Source organism: Apis mellifera, linkage group LG9 (genome assembly GCF_003254395.2).
Source record: "Apis mellifera strain DH4 linkage group LG9, Amel_HAv3.1, whole genome shotgun sequence".
NCBI classification, from domain to species: Eukaryota; Metazoa; Arthropoda; class Insecta; order Hymenoptera; family Apidae; genus Apis; species Apis mellifera.
The window spans coordinates 11,972,669-11,994,401 of record NC_037646.1 but is presented as its reverse complement, the minus strand read 5'-3'; the positions used below and the strand labels follow the sequence as shown (position 1 = coordinate 11,994,401).

The window sequence follows — 21,733 nt, the reverse complement described above, 5'->3', positions numbered from 1 at the left end:
ATTGTTGTGCAATGTTTATGCACGTGCAAGTTTATTTTTAAGCTGTTAAGTAACTTATCACTAAAAAGTAAATAGTGAAGAGAAATTTATTTATTTATACAAGTGAACAAAACATATGATTTTAAATATATTTTAAAAATTTTTAATATTTTTCTAAATATAATTCGAGATTTTTTTTTTTAATTTTTAATTTACGAATTTAGGTTAGAAAGTTCAAAAAAACTGTGTTAAAATCAGAAGATTATATATTAATTTGAATAATATTTTTGTACAACATGATTTTATATTTGCGCCAAACATCGTTATTATACATGACTAAAAGATTTTACACATTATATACAAATAGGATAAAACAGATTGATAATATTTGGAATTATTTGATGGAAAATTATAAGAATGTGTTAGTAGAACCTAATAATACATCAAAAGAAATATGGAAAAATATAAGAAATTATATCGAATCAGAATGTAATTCCTTTTCAATTATTGATTCTTTTATTTTAAATATCTTCTATTCTAAGAATCATCCAAATGTTGGAATATATTATTATAAATTTTTAGAAGAGAATAATTATAATCCTACGATACATACCATAATAAAATATTTGCAATTATATCATCTAAAAAAGGATTTAATTACAAAAATAGAAGAAAAACATATTTTAAGTTTATGTAAAAAAATTATGACTCAATATTCTTCATTTAATGTAAATATCGGTAATACTCTTGTTAAGAGCTTTTGTCAAGTAAACCAATGGAACGATGCTGTTAAAGTTATAGAAAAATATGAAGAAAATAATGATAACATGCTTTGTGAAGGATATAATATACTAATTGAATGTTTATTTGATCATAAACAAGATAAGTTAGCATATAAATATTTAATTAATAGTATGAAAAAACAAATGGGATCTAATGAGCACATATGTATTACATATTTAAAATATTGTTTAAAAGAAAAACATACATTTAATGAAAAAATTGAGAAAATATTCACATTATGGAATACGTATGGTGTTAAACCTACTCAGAAAGTTGCAGTTGAATATATGACAGCATGTATTGAACATGATTGGACTGCTAATCAAACAACAATATTAAAGTATATATCTAATAATATTATAATATAAATAGTAATAAATAATTTCTTGTTTCTTATTCTTTTATTTTTCTTTATATATAGTTTAAAATGCCAAAATTGTAAAAAATATCTATCGCAAACAAATATATCTGATCAAAATTATAAATGTTTACTTGAAGCTATAAAAAAAAAATTTGAACCTGCTAACATGTATTATACAAGTTTTCCAAAAGAAATAGAAAACTTTATGATGTTTATCGAAAAAAATAAACCATTTGATATTATTATTGATGGATTAAATTTTATTTATACTACTGAACGTAATAAAACCTTAGACTGTAAGGTAAATAATTGATAATTACAGTGAATAACTCGATAACATAAATAAATTTATGATATTTTAGTAATGAATATATGTTTTTTATAAATAAAATGATCGATTAAAAATTAATATATATACTTTTTAGATCATAGAACTCCTTAAATTTTTCGGAAATCAGAATAAAAAAATTCTGATCATTGGAAGAAAACATATGAGCAATTTTTTCGAAAATTTAAATATAAAAGAAGTACATCATTTCTTAGTTAAAAATTGGTTTGTATTGCATTTGTATATTTTTTTTTATTATTTCATAATATACTTTATATTGTTATTCCAATATTATAGGTCACACGATGATTTATTCCTATTATATGCAGCATTTTCAACTGGAAGAAATGCTATAGTTATTTCTAAGGATTTAATGCGTCAACATAAATTTGCTATTCAAAATACTGAGCTAAATATTCTCTTTAATAAATGGCAATTTTTGCATCAATATTATTTTGATAAATACAAGGGTTTAATAAAATTAAATTCAGAAGTACCAATTGACGCATTTGTTCAAAAACATGATGATCATTGGCATATACCATTTAATATTAATGTTGGAGCACATAAACAAAGACATATATGGCCTAATTATTGGATTTGTCTCAAAATGCCTAAATAAAATGATATATTTATTCATATTTTTGTTTAAATTTCTTCTTTTATTATTTTGATTTCATTTTTTTATATATTACAATCAAATAAAACAATATAATAAAAATATTATAATATAATATTATAAATATTAATATTATTAATATTATTAATATAAATTGAAAAATTTTAATTTCTCGTTTCTTTTTTATTTTGTGAATTTTCTATATATTTGTTCATTTAATTTATTAGAAATAGAATAAACTTAATATTAAATATATTTTTTACGTTTAATGTCTCGATTACTGGCACTCTCTTATTATTTTAATATCATTCTTAAAATACTTAATATTTTTGTGAGTTTTAGTGACATTTCACGTTTGTTGATTTGCCTGTCATAGTAAATATAAACAAGGAGAGCAAACAGTGGGAGAAGGACAAAGATAAAATAAAAACCAGCGCCATCTTTTGAATGCAAAAATTCTTTTCAAAAAAATATTTTTAAAAGTACTCAAAAGATAATGTTAATAGTCCATTCCAATTCTATCTTTATGCTTCTCTAACTATTTTCTGTCTTTTCTTTTGCATATTTCATTCTAGAGATGGCGCTTATTCCTTAATTCTTATCCTATCTCTTCTACTTATTGCCTAATTTGTTAAAAATTTAGCTTAATTAAAAATTTTAACATATTTTTTTGTTTAATTAAATTTGTTTGTATATACCTTAATTATATATATTTCATACATATCTATCTTTGTATATTTATATTACATATATATAGATATTTACAATAGTGCAATAGAAATATTTATGAAAAGATGTATCAAAAACATTATTTTTAAAATCTGTTAACCAATTATTTTGATTTTCCTATTTTTTTCTTTTTTTTTTTTTTTTTTTTTTTTTTTAGTATTTATTTGAATAGAATATAAATTTTTATACTCACCATTCCAAATCACAGAAGACATGATTTTTTGCACAATCGGTATTTCAGAATATAAGACCTAAAATTTCATTAAATGTTAAATCTATTCTACACCTCGTCTGTGGTGAAATACATTATGTCGATAACAAAGTATATATACAGAAATGTACTATCAGATGGCGCAAACTGCACCATTAGTGTAATACAATAAAATTTGTGTCATACATTCTAGTTTGTGTTTTTTAATGCAACAGGTGTTACGGTTCATCAAGTTTTCGTGTGAACTTTTTATAATACTCTGTCTTATATTTGGATAAGTGTTTATATATTTTCTAAAAATTTTTCGTGAGATTAATATAGACTATCATTTCTTATATATATTATTGCATACCTTATTTCAAAACGCGTATCATCAAGAAATTATTTTTGGAACTTGCAATACATGGTACGTTAAGAAAACAGTTATATGGCTGAAGGCAAGTATTTGTTTATTGATTATACAAAAGCAAGGAATGATGTTTTACATATCGGTTCGAAAATTTTTTAAAAAATTTCTAATATTACCCATCGGAACGAAATCTATAATATTTAGGTTATTAGGTTCACATGTTTAAACGAACATAATTTATTTTGTCATTATTTGCTTGTAAACAAGGATGATCGTAATAATATTACTGTATCAAATAATGCTTATATATATATATATATATATATATATATATATATATATATGTATATACAATCAGTTTTGTATCAAATTATTCCAAAGTTATTGTTATTTAATTTTATTTAAAATGGATTTTTAAAAAATTTTTATAATTGTGGTAATCGACAATAATATTTTCGATCGTATCGTGAAAAATAACGTGAGAGTAAATTTTTTGCTCCTTTTTATTGCGCCATAGAATACAAAGAATTCGTTTTGTCGTTTGACAATCGAGCTTTGAAAACTTGATCTTCTTAAAGTAAGGTATGTATGTAAACGATTTCAATGATACGTACTTTTATTATAATTCGAAATCATGCGTATTTGTTTCATATTATACGAATTATTTCTTCGTATATTACATAATTATATTTTTTAAATTAGGAAAAAAGAATTTTACAATAATTTTGAATAGCCTAAGTGAAGAAGTATCGTTATAAACTGATCACGTGACTATGATGTCACTAGTTGTGATTGTCGCATAGTCGCGTTCATTTCAAAAACGGAGCTCGATAGTATTAGTTTAAACGCGTGTGCATATAAATGAAATCACAAATTAGTGAATTATTTATACCAGCCAATTAACATAATGCATTCGATTCATATAGAAGAGGATTCAGCGAAAAAATGAATCAAGTTTGTTACAAGTTTGTTTTGAATTCTTATTTTCTATACTTCCACTTTTATCGAAACATCATTTCAGATTTAAATCTGAAATGACAATTTATTAAAAAATTCCATAAGTCCATATATATATATATATATAGCTTGTCAATATATTTATACAATATAAACATATGTAACACACATATGTAACAAACTATCTATTAAAATAGAATAACATTGAATTCTGATTTGCATAATATTTGACTTAATCATCATATAAAGATTTCTGTGATAATACGTGATAATGTAACGTTATTAAAAGACTGGAAAAAAATAGAGTCCATGTTGAAATCTCGACAGCACTTCCATCTAGTAGAAAACCATGTAATTGATATCGATGTAATTAACAACATCGATAATCTTCGATTCTAACATCGCAAAAGTGAATGGTCTGGCGTTGGTAAACTCCGTGGAAACTCGTTTCTGCGCGTAGGTGGTGCAAAAATATTAGAACCTACGCGAGTTTCACGCATTTGGCGTGTTTCAACGATCGAATGTCCCTTGGCTTTTATGTTCAGTGTAAGAAAACGTAAGACACTAACGCTTACCACTACCAGGATTATTCCAATAATTCGATACTCGCAAGTCTCGTAAGTCTTCTAGAATCGCAAATAAATTTAAGTAACCTGTCTATTGAATAAAATGACAATAAAAATGACTATGAATTATTGCGTTAGAAGCAATTATTGCTTTAACTATCTTGTTGTAATTAATTTAATCTTTTCGCGGTATTTTAATGTTAACTATTAAATATTAAATGTTAAATATTATTATTCTTTTAATGATTATACGATGTAGAATTGAAGATTTATTGTTCGAATGTCTATGAATGCCTATAGGTAATAATATTTTTAATCATTAACCGCGAATATAATATAGGTTAAGTAATATTGAAACGCATCGCAACGTGTTTTCATAAACTTCGCTCATTTCGTTCAATTATTTGAATTTAAAATTTCTAAACGTTATTTTTTTTTTTTTTTTACCTTGAAAATCGATTTACGTACGAAACATTCGAAAATAATCCGCCATAAGAAATTGCGGGAAAATTCTAAAGATGATACGAAAGGAAGCATTATCGATGCGACGCGCGTCAAGTCCTTTGGAATATTTTTCAAGACGCTTCAAGCTCTCCACGAGTACTTTTGTAAATAACAATTCGATCTTTGGAAACGGTACTTAAAGCAGCGACCCTTTACTTTTATTACAGTGTTATACGTCATTATAGTGTTTTACCCTCGGTTCCCGTGCTTCGTTAACAAATCTCAATGTTATATCTGTATAATCACGAACGAATGGAAGTGATATCGATGGCGTTAAGAAACAGGGTGAATGGAAAAAATTGGAAATAACTTCAACGTACGAGCGTGAAAAGGGGTTGTTATCTCGTGTTTCAAAATTTTCTCTCGATCGTATATATCGTGAAAGTGATAGTGTGATGGTGAATATAAATCTTTAATGAAGCAAAATTTGAAATAAAAATTAATCGATGAATTTTATCGTTAAGATACGGTGCTTAGTAATTTGTAACATCGACCTACCACGTTAAGTAAGATCTATTATTCGACTGTTGTATGGGAAATCTTGAGAAAGGAAGAGACAAATGGAGAGGATCACCAGTGCATGTGGATAAGATAAAATTCATTCCACCTACCTGGTTCGTTGACATTTGACATCTACCACAAACTATCTTCCTTATCGGTCACATAACATACGTACAGGATGATAACATATTCGCGAAAATAATTGCAAACTGTTATTGTCCCCAGATTTACATAAATACTTACCCTCTTTCGATCTCTTCAATATCGATTCCATTTACCTGATACGTGAATAATATCGTTAATCTCCATCTTCTCCTCAAAGATGGAAAAAAATAACAAATTTATATATTCAATTCGAACAAATTAGAATTCTTTTACTGGAAAATTGTCCGGATAAAATCGAATTCACCTTCGCAACTTCCCGTTCGATTCCGTCCTTCGATTACATAAATATGAATCAGAGAAAGATCGGATCTTTTCGAAACAATTTACTCGGATGGTTTTACGGCGAACTCGCTTCCTTTCGCTTCGGTGTACGGGGTGTATACGCCTATGGTGGACCACGCTCCTAAAATCGATTCAGAGAGACACAGACAGGGCATAGACCTCCGTGCGTAGAGTCGAATCGACGTAACTTCCCGAAATACCGTGCATTTTCGCATCGGAGGGATCGACGATCCCGTTCTTTTCTTACTTTCCTATTTCTTCCCATTTTCGAACGATAATTCAATAATAACGTTTCGTTCGATCTATCAAACTTTTATGATATTACTTGACAATGACGACGACGGATAAAATTAAATTTAAAACACAATTTAACAGGCTGTTTACTTTTCACAGAATATTTTATTGATTTTCCCTTCCCGCAGATTTCAAACTTGGATAAAAGAAACTCTGTAAAAGCGATATATCCAAGTATCTAGATAGGGAAGGAATGTAAGTTAAGGTCTGTTTCCTTTCATTGCTGATTCTCTTGATTGGCGAATCATCGGTTCTATATCATTGACAAATAAATTATATTTGGATACTACGTTTCGATGTACGTTTTCAAGTCGAGTAGAAAAGAAAATTCCACGATAAATTATACGTATTTGTGATGTATTTCCATTAGAATGTTACATAAATTGAGATACCACTTTTTCTCGCTGAAAACTAAGTTAAAACGTTTTTGCATATCTAATCATTTCCGTTGGAACGAAATTTACGAGTATAAATTCCCGTGTTGCTATGTTGTGTAACCATTTATGAATTATAAAAATACGGATGAAAAAAAAAGGGAGTGATACGATACGTGGCTCGAATAAATTTTTTTTTTCTTTTTGAAACGATCAATAAGAAAATTCGTACACCGTTCATTTGTAAAACGTTTGTGAAAGTTGGAAAATTCGAAAATTGCTCAAACTGTGAATAATATTTTTCATCTCTCGAGAATAAATATTACTTTTCGCTCGAAAGATGATTTATGGTAGAATTTCCAAGCGTATATTCGGTTAGAAAAGGTTTCGTTTTTGTTCGAAAATTGTTCGAAACGATTTCGATCGCTCAAAATTATATTATAAAATTCTTATTCATTCTTCGCAATAGAAGAATCAGATCATTTTTTTTTCTATCCACGTGTTTTCCTACTTCTATGTTCTAAAATGGAAGAAAGAAAGAGAAAAAATGGACAAAACACGATCGGTTGAAACAGGTTTCATTTTTGTTCGAAACGATTTCGATCGCTCAAAATTATATTATTATAGGTCTACGATATAAAATTCTTATTCATTCTTCGCAATGGCCAGATCATTTTTTTCATATCCACATGTTTTCCTTCTTATATGTTCTAAAATGAAAGAGAGAAAGAGAAAAATGGGCGAAACACGATCGGTTGGAACAGGTTTCATTTTTGTTCGAAACGATTTCGATCGCTCAAAATTATATTATTATAGGTCTACGATATAAAATTCTTACTCATTCTTCGTAATAGGAAAATCAAATAATTTTTTTTCGTATCTACGTGTTTTCCTTTTTAAATTGTTCCTTCTTATATGTTCTAAAATGAAAGAAAGAAACACGATCAGTTGGAACAGGTTTCATTTTTGTTCGAAACGATTTCGATCGCTCAAAATTATATTATTATAGGTCTACGATATAAAATTCTTATTCATTCTTCGCAATGGCCAGATCATTTTTTTCGTATCCACGTGTTTTCCTTCTTAAATTGTTCCTTCTTATATGTTCTAAAATGAAAGAAAGAAACACGATCGGTTGGAACAGGTTTCATTTTTATTCGATTTCATCGATCGCTTAAAATTATATTATTATAGGTTTATATAAAATTCTTATTCATTCTTCGCAATAGAAGAATCAAATAATTTTTTTTCGTATCCACGTGTTTTCCTTTTTAAATTGTTCCTTCTTATACATCCTAAAATGAAAGAGAGAGAGAAACACGATCGGTTGGAACAGATTTCATTTCTGTTCGAAACGATTTCGATCGCTCAAAATTATATTATTATAGGTTTATATAAAATTCTTATTCATTCTTCGCAATGGCCAGATCATTTTTTTCGTATCCACGTGTTTTCCCTCTTAAATTGTTCCTTCTTATACATCCTAAAATGAAAGAGAGAGAGAAACACGATCGGTTGGAACACGTTCTTACTTCCACTCGATTGGCCGCGGGCAACCTCGCATGTTGTAGTTCACTCCCTGTAGTAAATAATGCACAGCGACACCTGGTACATCACGCTACGTATGCACGGAAGCGCGGCGCGCACACGTAGCCGCGTAATATATGCATGTATGCAGAACGATGGTGTGCGCATTAGCAAAATACTGCTCCACGACGCTCCATCATACATCCCTATATGGGAATCGTGCATATACTCGCCGAGTATATTTTATCAGCCCCGTGGACCCGTTTCATAGAGCCTCGCGTCGCGTCGCGGGGAAAGGATCTCGTGTTATATGGATGCCTTCGAGACTTCGCGATTCTATCGTCTTTTCGCCTCGAAAAAATCGAGTTTCCATCGTTCTGCTACAATCCTATCTATTCCGATTTATTCCACGTATTGTTTCGTCATTCGTGAAAAGAGATACGATTCCTGCAGTCCTATCTCGTCTTGGAACTTGACGATTATTGCAACGAGTGTGTTAAGTAATCGTATCGATTTCGTCGTGTCGATTTGCAACATTATATCCGTTATTTCTCACATATTCTATCATTTTATCGCGAAAATACGACGAAGAACGTAAGGAATATATAATTTCTAAGGGGACAATTGGCAGGAAATAATCCTCCTTATTCTTGAAATTGCTAATTCGTAGTGGAATTGGTGAGATCGGATGCGGTTATCATCTGCCGCTATTTCGACCGGGGATACGCGGCGTGGATTATAACCGCGTTTCCGGAAACGTTCGATCGGCCGTGCGGTATCGGAGCAATTCGTGCAATAACGACCACCGTCGCGTCGCGTCGCCAACAGATAATATTGCCCGCGATAACGTTCCTCGCTGCGTTCTACGCTTTCGTTCCATTGTTGCTTCGCGTTACGATGTGTACACAATTTATCGTAACACGGCTTTCATTCCAGATTTTCCAGAATTTGAAATTCGAGTGTAAGATTGAATTGGGACGAAGAGTAAATTTTTAGAATATTCGTAGAATAATCGTCGTGTTTGTAAACTTTCGTAAACTTGTTCCAAACTTCGTTTAAATTTTTAAGCTTTAAGAACCTTGACCTTTTCCAGATTTTTTCCCCGTGTTTTGAACGTTAACTTTTTCTTTTTTCTTTTTTTTAAAGCGATTCAATTTTTCCCAAGGTTGCCTGGGAAAACTTATTTACAAAGAGGAAATATTTTTGCACGCAGTAAATATATTCCGCCTTTCGCCGGATACGTCGATAACTCGTGACCTCGGTCATCGGTTAAAACATACCTAAGCGGTTATTCAGCGATCTTCTTTTCGAATCGAATCAAACTACACGGTCATCGGTTGAAATAACATCTGATATCATCGAGCGTAAACAATTTTTCAATAAACTTTAACTATCGTCTATTTATTACGCGTGTTCTTACGTATTCAAAATCGTTTCAAGATCGTAGACTTATTCGTAGAAAAGAAAGAAGAAAACTTACTTTTTGACCGATCGAATCGCCCTAAGAAGAAGAAGAAAAAGGAAAGAGAAGAAGGGAATGTGATTAACGCGACGTAAAACCCGGTCATGATCGAGTCGAAGAAAAGGACAAGAATACAATAGCGAGCGGCCGCCACGTTCCGCCATCGTGGAACAATCGTTGCGCAACGATCGACGTACAATGTGTGCGACGTCGTCGCCCGATGTAAACTCGATTGTAAAACAAACTGTTCGCTCGTACGCCTCTCCGATACGTACGTTCTTTTGAGTTTACGCCGTGATATCTTGGCCAAGTTGCCCCGCACGGGGATACGCGTGTCTACGGTTGCTGGAAGCCTTTATGGAACCAGACGAGTCGATTGAATTATGGTAACAGAGTTATCCCGTCACTTGCCGCGACGCAGTCTAAGGGCTAAACACTGCTTCTCAACGGGATCTAATAATTGATTTTCGGCTTACATATTTTGGGGGAAAGAGGACGACGTATTATCGAAACGAATTTTTCCTTTTATGAAAGATCGAGAGAAATTTAGTATATTTGCGTAATAATTAATGGTACAATGTGACAATTATATTTGATTGACAAACGTAATGAGAAGAAATGAGCGGTTGTTCGAACGATCGAGCTGGTTAATTCGGATTGCGTCGAACAAAAGGTTTAGCCATTTCGACGATAGTCGTTTGCATTAAGTGGCTTTATCCGACGCGCGTAACCCCCCAATCTACATTTGACTTTGTAATTTCATTTATGTCGAATCGCGTATTCCGCCCGCAAACGTTCGCGGTCAAGCGTTCCGTATCTCCATAATTTTCATCAATCGTAACCGAGATTTTCTCGACTCAAAATTTTAAATCGCCTCGCTCTCTTTTCTCTCTCTCTTTCCATCCTTCTCCTCCGTTGGAGGAAAAATATATATTTCTGAATCGTCGATTCGAACGTTCAATTCTTCTAACAACTCTGCGAACGATAATTATAATTACGTGGAATCATTTTGATGCGCGATCACGCAATTATCGGGAATTAAAATGATATTTAATGAATAATAATGAAGAAAGAGAGAAACGAGAAGAAGAGAGGACGGAAATCGATCGTTTATTTATACGAGGATTGAAAAGAAGAATTATAGGATAACGGAGACCTTGAGATTTACTGAGAGACTCGTGTGCATAGAGATCGAAGAAAATTTCAAACGAAAGAGTTGTGAAAAAAAACATGATAATTAGCGGATACGTTTCCGGTTATTTTCACGATTTAATCTCCCTTTGTTGCCTTAATTGTTTGGAGAAAAAATAAAGAAACAAAATAAAAGAATTGTTCAGGAACGAGATGCGCCATCGTCGTTCGTCGTTGATACCAATCGTTCGAATTATTCTTTATTCTCTATCCTTTGTGACTGAATTAGATTATTTAGATACATTGTAACGCGAGTGAATAAATAAATAAATATATATAAAAGATACGGGAAAAAAAAGGATGGTTGCAATGCTTTTCGTTTTTATTTCGTTTTTATTTGATATTTCTACTGACTAATTTAAATACAATTTCGATCGATCATCGAAGGTTTAGTTAGAAGAGTTGTTACGCTTAATTTCCAGCAATCTTTTCTAATTCATTATCAAGGAATTTCATTTTTTCCAAAGCACAATCGATATATTTTCGGGCAACCATGCATTCGTCTTCGTCTGCAGCTAAACGGGGAAAGAAGTTGCGTGAAAGATATAATATTGCGCTATTTATATAATCAAGAACGTAACTTTGATCGACTTGTACCTTTGCTAACGCACTGCTCGATAATTTCGTGCACATCCTCTGTAAAGTCGTCGGGTGTTAGTTCTCGAGTCCCAGACTCGAGTTTCTCTACGTTCAAAGTATTACCGTCCATCTGAAACACAGATTCTTTTATCATTCAGTAGATGATTATTTAAGATAATGATTTGTCAGAATTTTTCAGAATCGCTTTTCTCGAATTAAAATTCGAGAATCGTTTTTTGTTTAATTTGTTTCAAGATTTTCCACACTTAGATAATAATTGGATAAATTTTTTTTATACCGATAAAAGTATTCTACGTAAAGTATTCTAAGTATTCTTCTCAAAAATAAGAAAAGAAAAAGGATTAAGAAGAACGTGACGAAGGATACGTACGAAATGAAGCTTTTGGAATACACAGGCTTCGAAACATCCAAGCTTCTTCATTTGTTCCTCGCTGTTAGCTTCGTACATGCTTTTCAGATCGGCTAATGGGATATTAACATTTATCAATGGTTTATTCCATTTTCTTTTTCCATACGTGTGTTTGCATAGTTTTAAACTTTTAAAAGAAGACCAAGCGCGTATAGATCAACAAATAAGCCAAAGGTTTTACTTACAAAGATCGAAGCCTGCTTTTTGCGAGCATAGAATTGCTACCGTGTCTGCGTGAACCAGCTACAGTAGAATTAAAATAAAACGAAAGAAGATTAATATTTCAGTATTAATAATTCAAAAAAAAAAAAAAGAAACAGAAATATCCTTTTCTCTATTATCCATCAATAAGTAATTTTCAAACTCGATTTTCCTCGAAAAGAAAAATTCGAAAGAATTTTACTTCCGTAAACAATATTTAATATTATTCGGTTGATATTTGATATTTGAAAAGTAATTAAGATGAGCCACTGAAGAATCATTCGGTTCGGAGGAAAAAAACTAACCGCACAATATATTACGCAGAGGAGAGAGACGATGGTGATTTTCATATTTGCTTTTTTCCCTTGTCTTTTTTTCTTTCAAAAAAGTAAGTTTTCGCGCAAAAAAAGTTGCGTCAAGCTGCGCAAAAGGAAGTTGGCATGGGCGAGCAACTTCTTCGACTAACTGGACAGCGTTTCGCGATCTACTCTATTTATACTCTATTAAGCGTACAAGGTGTAGAAAATTGATGTCTTAGATAATGGATTTACGTAATTTTTATCTCTGGGAAATATGGTTTATTAAAGCATCATCGAGGTATCATCGTGTCGTCGGATATAATAATGGACGCCAAGCTTGAAATAATTATTACAGAACGTGGTCGTTTGCCTAGAATGAATTTTATGTATGATAAAATCGTAGGAAAAAAAAAAAGAAAGAAATAAAAAAATAACAAAGATCGATCATTTGAATATTCGTTAGTTTATTAACAATTTTTATTCAACGATTAATTTATCTTGTATGATAGATCAAGTAGAGTTGTCGCTGCTCTCTTCTTCGCTCGTTGTGTTCGAGTTTGCGTTTGAGATCATGTATTGCGTGATATGGAATTTCACGTAATCGATGACACATCTGCTAAATTTTTGAGCGGTCAAGCACTTATCCTCGTTCTTAGCTGTGAAAAAGAAAGGGAAAGAGAAAAAAAATAGAAGGATAGAATTTTATATCCTTAAATTGCGTAAATTACACTTATACTTGTTACCATTATCGACACATTGGCGTATAATTTTTCGTATACTGTCCTTCAGATCCATATCCATATCTGTATCGTTTAAATATACATCGAATTTCGACACGTCGAAGACGTTATCGTTCATCTGAAATCAAACGTTCGAAATTTTTTTATGTTTGAGATTTCATTTCAGGTGAAAACCATCGTTTTGTTCGTTCGTAAAAAAATGGGATTTTATCGCGTTACGGGGAATAATAATTATTTCGATACGTACCAGAGCCAATCTGTGGAAAAGGCAGGCCTCGATGCACCCTCGCTTTCTCAGCATTCTTTCACTTTCATCCTCGAGCAAGGAATCAATGTCATCTGAAAAATCAATTTTTCCCAAAATGATTTTTTGTTCTCGTTTATCGTTGTTTCTTTGAACGTATAATTGATTAAATTCATTCCATCAATCGTTTTCAAAATTCTTTCGATTTAAAACCGTTTAAAATTTGGAGACGTGGGAAGAGTTAGTTGAAATTTTCACTCACCAAGATTAAGATTCTCTTGTTTCAAACACAGTGTTATATCGTCACAACGAACCATCTGTTTTGAATGAAAATTACGAAAAATGAATATATATATATTTTTTTTTTCATAAATTTTTAGCAAACATTACATTTTCTCGTCTAGATACAAGAATATAAGAATATAGCTGTAATTGTTTCGTTTCTCGAAAAAAAAAAAAAAATGCACTTTCACTGCGAGCACAAAAGATTCAAAATGCAATATTCAATTTAACGAATGGCAATAAAAAGAAGATAAAGATTTACCATATAAGAGACGATGCATAGTGTGAAAAGTAGGATGACGATGGTCTTCATTTTTTCTCGATCTTTAGGAAACTTGTTGTCCCAAGAAACTTGGAAATGCGAACAATTTCCACGACTAGTTTTCCATCATATCTCCAACAGCTATTTATACTCAATAAATGCACACTATGTAAAAAACTGAATAAGCTTATTAATCATTCATAGATGATAAGGAATTTGTGTAATTCAATTTCTTGCAACAACAATCGTTACATTCGACAAATAGAATACGATTAAACGAATGTTTCCTGACGGATTGACCGCGTATTTATGCGATCGAAATTGAGATACTGTTAAAACAATTCGAAATAAAAACAGTTTTTTGAGTTTTATCGATGACCATGTAGTAAAAAAAAAATATATATATATATATATAGAAATTGAAGATAATCAGGGTTATCTGCTGCTTCAATTTTTCTTTCCTTAAACGATATGATTATTTGTCTCAATTATCTTTATGGCTTTACAATATTTATAATATTGTCTAACATTTGATACAGCTTCATCGAACGATATAGAAAGGATTCGAGAATATGAATATGAAACTGTTAATAATTTTGAAATTCAATTGTTGATCGATCATTTTGGATAAAAATTTTGATAAAAAAATAAAAATTTTCATTGGAATATAAAACACAATATAAAACACAAATTTATACATAAATTCGTTTCAAACAATATTCGAGTAAACTAAGTTTTATAGAATCATCGTCGACTCGATGAGTTTGTTAAAAATATAAATATAAAAGGATTTTCTTTAAAAATCTTGAACAAAGAAAACATTTTTTATCATAAACACGTCGATTGTGATTTATTTATCGCAAAATATCGTTAATAACGTCGTTCGAAATTTCAATCAAACTTATACTTTATCAAAGTTTAAAAAATTTAATAACTTAATTTTTTTTTATTTTTTTATTTTCCGTATATTTCTCGATCTCATAAATAGATGCGTACTTACAGACAATTAACGTGAACAATATCCATGCGAAATACCTCGTCGGTTCTAATTTTTCAACGTAAATTCGAAATCAATCGATTCGACTTTTTCAATCGATCGAATCGATTTACTCGCGCCAGTCGTTTTCACTTCGAATTTATATTGAGTGAAATAATAATAATAATCTAGAGGTTAAAGATCGCATAATTCGTTGATTTTTGTGCAACAAGAAATCAGAATTAGAACGATAAAATTAGAAAAGTGGTTAAAAGTCGTTAAAATATTTATCAATATTCCTTTCGATTCGCTCTTTTCTCGAAATTATCGAGGAAATATATTTTTATTACGGATCAACGGAATATTATAAATAAAATTTACGCAATTTGGAGTGAAAAATGAAATAGAAAGGAAAGACGAATCCGTCCAATTTTTCTTCTCGATGCAAATTATTTTTCTATAGTTTAATGGGAGAGGATATTGTTATTAAAAGAGAGAAGGTTTCATTTATTCACGCTTCGTTTTTTCTTTTTTTTCGAATCCAAATTTTATTCAAATTGATAACTTATACGTAACTTTTGTGCTTTAAAGTATCTTCAAAAGTATCTTCATACATATCGCTTAACAATTTTGAAAAACAAATTATAAAGTTTAATCCGTTCTCGCATTTGTCCGTACTTTTGTTCGCTGAAATAATATAATCAATGTAAATATTTTGATGTAAATAAAAAATATATCTTGGTAAAAATAATTTAGTCGGAAAAATAATAAGATACACCAACGGAGAAGCAAAACATTAAATCATGTTCCACGTGTTGCTATTTTTCGAAAAGATATGCAAGTGGAAAATATTATCGTACAATATTATTTATAAGTAATCGCGATAAATTTCTCTAATAAGCTAAGTTATTCATCTTTTCTTTTTCCATTTTTAATATTACTTTATTTTCTGATTATGATAATTAAACGATCATATTTTTCATATATTGATAATTTTCGAAAAAGAGAAATTCTTTTCGAATTACTAAAAATATATTTTATTTATTTCCCTTTCAAAACGTTCGATCGTAACTATTTGGATTGGAAAACGGCTGTTTTCCTCGAGAAAAATTTCCCTTTGTTCGAAAACTCACCGTTGATGCATTCGCTTAACATTTTCACGTCTATGGATATATTTTTTCTGTTCGCCATTTCTACCAACTTGTCCAACTGAATTTCATCATTCTGTATCTGGAAAAAAGAAGAGAAACGACGAAACTTTTCCCACTGAATCTGAATGAATGAATAATCACGACAACGGTAAAGAAAATAAACGATGCTGCTACGCTTACGATATGAGATTTTTCCAAAGCGCACGTAATGAAACAACTGTAATTCGTCAAATATTTTTTTATATTCCCCTCCGATATATCTTCCTCTTGCAAAAGCTCCTGCATCTTTATGAAATCCTCTGGTTGATAAAAAAAAAAGAAAAAAAATAACCAATTAGAAATAACATATTTTTATACACACGATTTATAACTTAATTTTAATCAATTAAATTAAATTTTCTCTTTCTTTTTCTTCTTTTAAGTAAAATTTAAATAATCGTAACTCGATGTACGATACATATAGAGTTATAAAGAAATAATAATTAATTATATTACTAAAGGTCAAGCCCATGTGTATTATGCAGTAGCGTATATCTTTCATAGAAACGGCCATAATTTTCAAGATTTCGTTTATTCCATTTGCTCGAATGATTACCTGAAATAGATAACGATTACTCGAATACTTATTATTCTTTAGTTTCGAGAAACGAAATATTTCTCTCTCTTTTCGATCGATTTATTTGATCATTTATATACGCAATAAATATGATCGACAATGCAATCGTTTAAAACGATGTATTTCTAAATTCTTTTTCGAATCGATCTTACGAATTTTTCGAGACTCGATATACTCGAGTGAAATAAAAATGATTTTTATTTTTCACTTTACGAGAAATGCTTACGGCAACGGAAAGTATATAAACAAAAATCACAAGAAATTTCTTCATCTCTCGATCGATCGATTGTCCAATTATACAATACACTGTCTATTATTAAAAAAAAAGTCACTATTGAAGAATATATGGCGGAGGAGAGGCTCGAACCCGCTTCTTTGAGAGTATACGAAAACTGCATCAAGCTATTGCGAGACGGTGATGCTTATATTTGTTGTTGGCCATGAAAAAAATTTTTATTTGTTAAACAGGTATCAGGTTTTAAACCAAAATTGTTTTACTCGAGCGTATATGGAAATTGAATTAGTCAGCAAAAATGGAGTGGTAGCGTATAGGGGAGGGAGGGACGAAGAGCATCAATTGATATCAAACAATCGTGCAATTTTATTTAAATTATTTTATCAGGATGCAGATAAGAAAAATATAATTTTCCTTAATTCGCTTATTACATGTAGATATTATTATCTACAAAGAAAAAAAAAAAAGAAAAAAAATAGACAATTAACACACAGAATAGGATAGGATAATTTTGATAATTATCCGTTTCGACGAAATATCTTGTAATTTTTTAAAACTCTTGAAAAAGAAATAAGATCATAGATAGTTTCGATTTTTTAAATTATTTTTTTTATTCTTTCTTGATTCACTTTAAATTTGATCCAAGAAACTTGCATACATATATTGTTGCGCGAGCAATAATAATAATCATAGATTTACGATCCTCCAGAGACATTAATTATTAATAATTATCGTTGAACACTTACTCTTTGTTATTTTTTACATAATAGAGAGATATATATATAAAGAAATCCAAGGAAAAGCCATGATTTTTTTTTTTTGTAAATAAAATAATTTACCAAGAAATAATATAAAATATCCTTGAAGAAAATAGATATCGAGTTATTCTCCTCGAAAGAATTATATGTTAAAATTATATCTACAATCGATACGAAACAGATAAAGATCCCTGACAGTTTTATCTTTTCGTGAATTTTGTGCGTAGATAAATACGGAAGAAAGTTTGCTCCTTTCTCTCGCGAAGGCGATGCAATTTCATCAATAAGATTAAACGGATACGATGCGGGGCGGCGATTCGAGGCATGGTCGGCTTATGAATAAACAATACGCCGTTAACGCGTTATGAATAATTAACCTGCACTCGAGACACGGACATCGCGCTCCGTGCATTTCAACGGGGTATCCCGTTGTCCATGCTTCACGACCACCTAGTAGATGCACGTATATACGCGAATTTATGATTCACTCTTGAAATCGATCGTACGTGGAAGTCGTCGAGACCGTCGTTTTCTTCCTTTTATACGTTACAAAAAGAGAAGAAAAGGAACGATGAGTAAAAAAAAAGTAACTTGTCATCTACACGAAAAGGAAGCAGAGGAAAAAGATTGTATCGTAAATTGTATCTTAATTCTGCCATCTATGATATTCTCTAGTTATTCTTGAAAATTGCTCGATGCGCGAAGAAAAGAGAGAGTTGTCAAGCGATTCACGTTGCGAGACGGTTCACCTAATAATGTAGCCTAATGTAGCCTAATGTAACAGTCGAAGTTGGCTCACATCCAACTCTCGAACGATTATTCCACAAAACGAAAAGGATCGAAATTTTTCTTCCTTCTCTGATCGCCGCCACTTCCCTCGTTTCTCGCGATCGCCGATAGATCGGGTGTAAATCGAGAGATGTCGCCAACTGTCCGTGTTAAAGAGAGGAATCGTTGGATATCGTGCGCGACTCGAAACTTGGTGGATAGATATATCGATCGGTTCGACGAATATTGGCGAAGGTAGGGAATGGAGGGAAAAAGATGAGCCGTATATCATTTACATCGTTTTATTAAACGTGTGCGTGTGTGTGACACAATACGTGTGCGTTAAACTCGGAATCTTCGATACGTGACTTTTTACGAGAACAGTTTCTCGATGTAGCAGTCGGTATATTTGTTACCGATATTGCACTCGTCCGTCTCCCCTTTGGCTGTACAACAAAAGAGACACGATATGAATAAAAATATATTAATTTATCAAACGTGTTATCATCAACTTATTATCGTATTACAAAATATTAATTACAATTTTGAAATCAACGATAACTTTGATTGCACTAACAATTTTTTCACGTTTCGAAACTATTCGATTTTTCAAAATTTTCGACCAAATGTGAAAGAATAGAATTTGGAGGAAAATTGAAAACGTCGAATCAAGTAGCAAAGTTGACTCACCATTCTCGATGCACTCATTCGCGATCCCTTTTACTAATTGTATATCATCCGCGTTGCCGGCATGAACGACTTCAATCATCTTGTACACTGGTTCTACATAAAGTTCCGTGCCTTTCAACTAGGTGGAGAAATATCGTTGAGTTAAAGCGAGTCGATCGAATATTTAACTTATTACTCTCACCATTTCTATTCGTTTCATCACGCAGGCTTTCAAGCAACCGAGTTGACTCATATCGGCTCCATTTTTCGCCGCTTGTATATTCGTCGCGATATCTGAAACGTAACGATTCGTTCGGCAAACAAATTACAAACTTCATCGATCGATATTTCGATAATAGTAAACTAGCTATATATGAAATGAAATCTTAATAATTGTAAAAAAAAAAATGTAAAAAAAAAAAAAGAATCACCTTCCGAAATGTGAAGTTCGTCGGCGCATGGCATTATATCGGGCATCAAATACTCCATGTACTTTGCGACTACGGTGTCTTGATCTATGCCACGTACAACGGTCTGCAAATATAGATTCTCGATTCATTTCTTCTCTCTTCCGATCGATGGTTAAAATAAATAAATCTTTATATCGGAGGAATTTGCGAACGAAAGGAGCGAAATTAGGAAAATTTTTCCGATGCTTACCAGAGCGGCTAGCAGACAAGTAACGGTGACGAGGGTGTTCATCTTTGTAGCAAGTTGATTCTGGAAATCGAGATCGATCGGTTTTCTATTGCTCGCAAAGTGGTACTGGTTGCGCGAGTACGAGCCAAGTATGGATATTTATATCGTAAGGAATACAGGATACGTCTATTGGGAGGACAATAGAGGGGTGTTAAGGTCTAACATTTTACTAGCAGGAAACGAGATAATTAGATTTATCTACGCTACTGATTTACGTAAGATGATGGTTCGAATAAAAACGCGCGTATAATTATTGCCGGTATACGCGTCGAATTTGTCACGAGATAATGATTGTTTGCCGTTTCGGCGATCGTTTCGCGGAACAACAGGGATCGTGAACCTTCCGTTCGAATTAAAAAAACGAGTCATCATCCACCGTGATTCTCGCGCATCCTATAATCTCGAGCGAGGGACTCGAAAATTAAAAGTGACAGTGTAATCGGCCGTTGCCGATTTCTTTGTTTCTTCGTTCTCTCTCGCGTAGATACGCGTTCTTGGAATCTTTGATCGACGGCCAACAACCCGATTACAACAATTAAACAGACACTTCCTCGCGACGAACTTGTTCGTTTGATCGCGTACATTGTGTGTACAAAAGAGAAATATTCGTTCTTTGTAATATTTTGTAATATTTTTCATCGATTTTCTTGGTTAAGGTTTTTTTTTAAGGTGGAGATACATCAATTAATCTTTTAACAAAATAGAATTGTACGAGATAATTGTAATAATTTATTCTTTCTACAATTTTTGTTGTGCATTTTGATTTTTTGTTTATAAAAAAAAAGGAAAAAGAAAATCTCTTAGTTATTAATTCTTATTAATTTTGTTATCGTATTTTATTTACTATATATATACTGCAATTTATTCCATTTTGTTTGATATTCGAGTATTCGTTCTTTGCAATATTTTAATATTATAATATTTGTTTGGCTAAGGTTTTTTTTTTAAGGGTGGAGATACATCGATTAATCTTTTAACAAAATAGAATCGTACGGGACAATTGTAATAATTTATTCTTTGTACAATTTTTGTTGTGCATTTTGATTTTTTGTTTATAAAAGAAGAGGAAAAAGAAAATCTCTTAGTTATTAATTTTTATTAATTCTCTTATCGTATTTTATTTACATATATACTGCAATTTATTCCATTTTGTTTGATATTCGAGTATTTGTTCTTTGCAATATTTTGTAATTTATATTTTTCGTCGATTTGCTTGGTTAAGGTTTTTTTTTAAGGGTGGAGATACATCGATTAATCTTTTAACAAAATAGAATCGTACGGGACAATTGTAATAATTTATTCTTTGTACAATTTTTGTTGTGCATTTTGATTTTTTGTTTATAAAAAAAGAGGAAAAAGAAAATCTCTTAGTTATTAATTCTTATTAATTCTCTTATCGTATTTTATTTACATATATACTGCAATTTATTCCATTTTGTTTGATATTCGAGTATTCGTTCTTTGCAATATTTTGTAATATTTTTCGTCGATTTGCTTGGCTAAGGTTTTTTTTTTTAAGGGTGGAGATACATCGATTAATCTTTTAACAAAATAGAATCGTACGGGACAATTGTAATAATTTATTCTTTGTACAATTTTTGTTGTGCATTTCGATTTTTTGTTTATAAAAAAAGAGGAAAAA

At 31.1% G+C, this 21,733-nt stretch overlaps 6 protein-coding genes across 10 annotated transcripts in view; 2 read left to right on the top strand and 4 right to left on the bottom strand.

Annotated features, from left to right (window-relative positions):
• The first annotated feature begins 193 nt into the window (after window positions 1–193).
• On the top strand, window positions 194–2,092 carry LOC100576610 (mitochondrial ribonuclease P catalytic subunit). 2 transcript variants are annotated; one of them, XM_026443027.1, is made up of 5 exons: window positions 194–468; window positions 562–1,102; window positions 1,184–1,424; window positions 1,549–1,676; window positions 1,749–2,092. In XM_026443027.1, exons 2-5 carry the CDS (start codon window positions 684–686, stop codon window positions 2,071–2,073), a joined length of 1,113 nt encoding a protein of 370 aa, XP_026298812.1. In that variant the 5' UTR covers window positions 194–468; window positions 562–683; the 3' UTR covers window positions 2,074–2,092. The 2 variants fall into 2 exon arrangements, with proteins under 2 accessions (XP_026298812.1, XP_003251071.2); XM_003251023.3 differs by having other exon boundaries at window positions 194–1,102.
• Window positions 2,093–3,201: 1,109 nt separating this feature from the next.
• The window catches only part of LOC727000 (protein sprint), a 149,812-nt gene continuing 131,280 nt past the window's right edge, over window positions 3,202–21,733 (top strand). Inside the window, exon 1 of the mRNA XM_026442993.1 lies at window positions 3,202–3,447. The gene's annotated coding sequence lies outside the window, so the exon portion shown is untranslated. The remainder of the gene's footprint in view (window positions 3,448–21,733) is intronic.
• On the bottom strand, window positions 11,496–12,837 carry Obp4 (odorant binding protein 4). The gene is given in 5 exon segments (NM_001011589.1): window positions 11,496–11,697; window positions 11,780–11,891; window positions 12,153–12,244; window positions 12,377–12,434; window positions 12,698–12,837. Coding segments are annotated over 5 exon segments (411 nt in total). The 5' UTR covers window positions 12,743–12,837; the 3' UTR covers window positions 11,496–11,593.
• On the bottom strand, window positions 13,132–15,349 carry Obp3 (odorant binding protein 3). 4 transcript variants are annotated; one of them, XM_006567332.3, is made up of 6 exons: window positions 15,220–15,349; window positions 14,220–14,384; window positions 13,938–13,992; window positions 13,679–13,770; window positions 13,435–13,549; window positions 13,132–13,347 (listed from the first exon to the last, which is right to left on the bottom strand). In XM_006567332.3, the coding sequence occupies exons 2-6, from the start codon at window positions 14,268–14,270 to the stop codon at window positions 13,202–13,204; spliced, it is 459 nt and encodes a 152-aa protein (XP_006567395.1). In that variant the 5' UTR covers window positions 14,271–14,384; window positions 15,220–15,349; the 3' UTR covers window positions 13,132–13,201. The 4 variants fall into 4 exon arrangements, with proteins under 4 accessions (XP_006567395.1, XP_026298408.1, XP_006567396.1 ...); XM_026442623.1 differs by having other exon boundaries at window positions 13,202–13,347; window positions 14,220–14,360; window positions 15,220–15,331; XM_006567333.3 differs by having other exon boundaries at window positions 13,202–13,347; window positions 14,220–14,396; window positions 15,220–15,324.
• Obp7 (odorant binding protein 7) lies at window positions 15,761–17,233 on the bottom strand. Its single transcript, NM_001040220.1, has 5 exons — window positions 17,189–17,233; window positions 16,842–16,941; window positions 16,527–16,645; window positions 16,329–16,425; window positions 15,761–15,882 (listed from the first exon to the last, which is right to left on the bottom strand). Exons 1-5 carry the CDS (start codon window positions 17,231–17,233, stop codon window positions 15,761–15,763), a joined length of 483 nt encoding a protein of 160 aa, NP_001035310.1.
• Window positions 19,012–20,145, bottom strand: Obp2 (odorant binding protein 2). Its single transcript, NM_001011591.1, is given in 5 exon segments — window positions 19,012–19,169; window positions 19,414–19,531; window positions 19,595–19,686; window positions 19,824–19,926; window positions 20,053–20,145. Coding segments are annotated over 5 exon segments (429 nt in total). The 5' UTR covers window positions 20,095–20,145; the 3' UTR covers window positions 19,012–19,095.